We start from the raw sequence: 2,866 nt of genomic DNA on the forward strand, positions 1-2,866 counted from the left end.
CTGGGAGGTGGGGAAGGATGCTGAGGAGATGCTACTGCAAAAGCAGCTGGGAGACAGGTCCTGGGCCGGTCCTGGCCCCAGCAGGACAGCCTGGGGACGGAGCGCACGGATCCCGCAGGGTGTTAGGGCTGGTCTCGGGGGTAACGTGAGCGGCTGCCAGCGGGAATCGCCCCAAAACCTGGTGCCCACCCCAGCCCTCGCCCCTCACCTTCCTCCCAGCTCTCCCATACACGAATGAGAGCCACGAGCTGCCCTGTTCGGTGGCAGGACCCTTCGGTTTGGTTTTTGGGATGCAAAAGCCAGGAATTCCCTGTGCAGTTTGGGCTCTCCCCAGCCCTGAAGCTCCTGGGGAGAGCCAGTACAATCCCCTCTAGAAAACAGCCCCGAACGGGGCATTTGCATAAGCCGTGCAAAGCAGGAGCGCATGGAAGCGCGCAGGCAGGTCATTTGCTTCATCGTGCGTTATTTCCCCTCTCCGTTTATCTGCCAAGCAAACGTTCAGGAGATAATTTATTGGCTGACAAATTCAGATAATTTAAAGACAGATCCTAGGACATTTGCCATCTCGTGGTTTCAGCTGCCTATACCTTGGCCCTGAAATATTGCTTGTTTAAATACTACATTACTATGAAGATGAAGAGATCAGCGGTTTGCAGGACCTGCTCATCCATTTCCTGGTGCCAGGGATTTCTTGATGTGATCAGGAAAGATGAGGAGCTCTCGGCTACCCAAGGCCATGGCCACGGGCAAGTTTTCCTGCATGCCCTCGCTGCATACCAAGCTCCCACCGACGCATTAGCCACAAGGCTCCTTGGGGAAGCTGCAAGGCCGGAGAGGTGGCCCCAAATCATCAGCTGAACATTTGGGGGATGCCTACAGGGGGGAGGACACAGAAGCACCATCCCTCTTGTCCTCAGTGGTGAAAGGGGGAAAGAAAACCCCTCAATGATCAAACTTTCCAGGCACAGCCAGGACCATCCGCCCACCGGCAACGCCACAGCTTCCCCAGACGTCCCTCCCAAGGGGACGGGGGGACACGCAGATGTCCCCGAGTCCTGCCACGTCGCAGCCCGCGAGCCAGCGTGTCGCTGTGTTTGCAGCCGGTGCCAGGCAGGCAGTAAATCTCTCCCACGTCTCAGTAAACACGTCACCTCCTTGAGCCTCCAGCCATCACCTCGGCGGCAGCGCTGTCAGCGAGACAGATCCCCCGTTGCCTTGTTTACTGCATTAATCCCCACAAGCCTCTTTTAGCTGGAAATGGCCAAAAACGCAGCATTCCTCTGCAACCGCCCCCGCTTTTAGCCTGCTCAGGTGAGGCAGGAGCTGCTTGCACAGGAGCAGGGATGCGCCGGTGGCTTCACGCCTTACACGGGACAAAGGTGCTTCTGCCAAGCACCCAGCGAGAAAGAGGCGGTTGTCCAAATGCTGCAAAACAATGCCGAATTCAGCCCCAGATCCCCAAATCTGGGTGGTTTTGTACCCACAGGGGACGGGGCCACGGGAAGGGAGACGTGCAAGAAGGGTGCACGAGAGGGAGCAGCCCTGGGAGCTTTGCACGGGGACCGTGCCCTCGCGCACGCACAAACCAAGCAGGCTCCACACGCTTCCTGGAGCACACGCGGCCCATCGGGATGCACAAAAGCGTTTTTGTGCGACACTCCTGTCCACTTTTAAGCGAGCCGCCGCCGTCAGGAGCCCAGCAGATACCTGTGCCCGCACAGGCGAGCGGCTCTGCGTCGCCCACCTTCGCGCTGGCGTTTCTCCAGCCTTCCCCAAACCCCCACCCGGCTTTGATGCTTAGTCCAAAAAAAAAAAAACCCAAAAAACCCACACTCGCAACCGAGACCACCACGCACGGAGCGTTAATTGCCACGTAGCTGCCTTGATCTGGGCTGGCAGCTCCGGAGCAATAAGGACACGGCTGAGCTGAAAGACCGTAAGGGGAAAGCAAGCAAAGCTGTTCTAACGCCTGCCTGGGCTCTCTGCCATCGCCTTCTCGTCCCTGAGCACCCCACGCGATACGGCAACACGCACCCAGGCGCGCCTGCTCGCCCACAGCATCCCCACAGCTCTTACTGGTGCACTTCTTGATGCTGCTGCCCTTCTTCAGCGCGTGCCGGCTCAGCTTGCAGTGGAAATTCTCCTCCCAAAACTCAGCGAACCAGATGTTTCGGCGGTTGTTGTCCAGCGTCCTGCTGGAGAAGTAGCGGTCGAAACCTGCCCGGGGAAGAGGGGACGGAGGGGATAAACCTCTGGGATGGCAGAGAGATGCTTAACACGGCCCGAAACTCCCCAGGCAGAGGGGAAGGAGGGTCTCGTGAGCGACGGGGTCTAGGGACACGTAAGAGTGCGGTGGGTTTGTGTCTGAGCTGCCACTTGGGCAAAGCTGCAGGCTGGAAAACCTGCTCAGAGAAGACACACTGCAAAACACGCTGTTTTTCACAGCCAAAACCTTGCAGTGAAGAGGATGCCATCGGGGAGGACTGCCGGCCCAGCTGAGGGAACCCACCGAGCGCAGTCCCTTACCTTTGACAGAGACCCGCTTGGGCAGGATGGTGACGGAGCCCTCGGCCACCTCCTCCAGGTGCAGGACGGGGGAGATTTTGGAGCCCCAGCTGTCCGAGCCCATCCAGATGAAATGTCCCGTCTGGTTCGCCCTCTTGGCCGCCTCCAGCACCCTTCTGCGGAAAGAAGCAACAGGCGCTGGCGCTCGCCGGCACCGCGGGGCCGGGGCACCGGCCTCATGGAAGCGGGGATGCTGGCACGGGGCAGGGCTCAGCGCTGTTTGCCTCTCCTGCTCCGGGCGCTCGGTCGGCACCAGGCACCGTGCGTGACCCGGTCCACGTGGATACGTGAGAGCAAACCG

The 2,866-nt window shown here is 59.6% G+C and overlaps 1 protein-coding gene across 1 annotated transcript; it reads right to left on the reverse strand.

Annotated features, from left to right (window-relative positions):
• Positions 1 to 2,034: 2,034 nt before the first annotated feature.
• LOC104627655 (metabotropic glutamate receptor 4-like) lies at positions 2,035 to 2,758 on the reverse strand (the record flags this gene model as incomplete). The annotated part of the gene is made up of 2 exons (XM_010295984.1): positions 2,035 to 2,217; positions 2,527 to 2,758. Coding segments are annotated over 2 exons (415 nt in total), but the record flags the coding sequence as incomplete, so codon positions are not given.
• Between the last annotated feature and the right edge of the window lie 108 nt (positions 2,759 to 2,866).

Source organism: Phaethon lepturus, unplaced genomic scaffold (assembly GCF_000687285.1).
Source record: "Phaethon lepturus isolate BGI_N335 unplaced genomic scaffold, ASM68728v1 scaffold36641, whole genome shotgun sequence".
NCBI lineage: Eukaryota > Metazoa > Chordata > Aves > Phaethontiformes > Phaethontidae > Phaethon > Phaethon lepturus.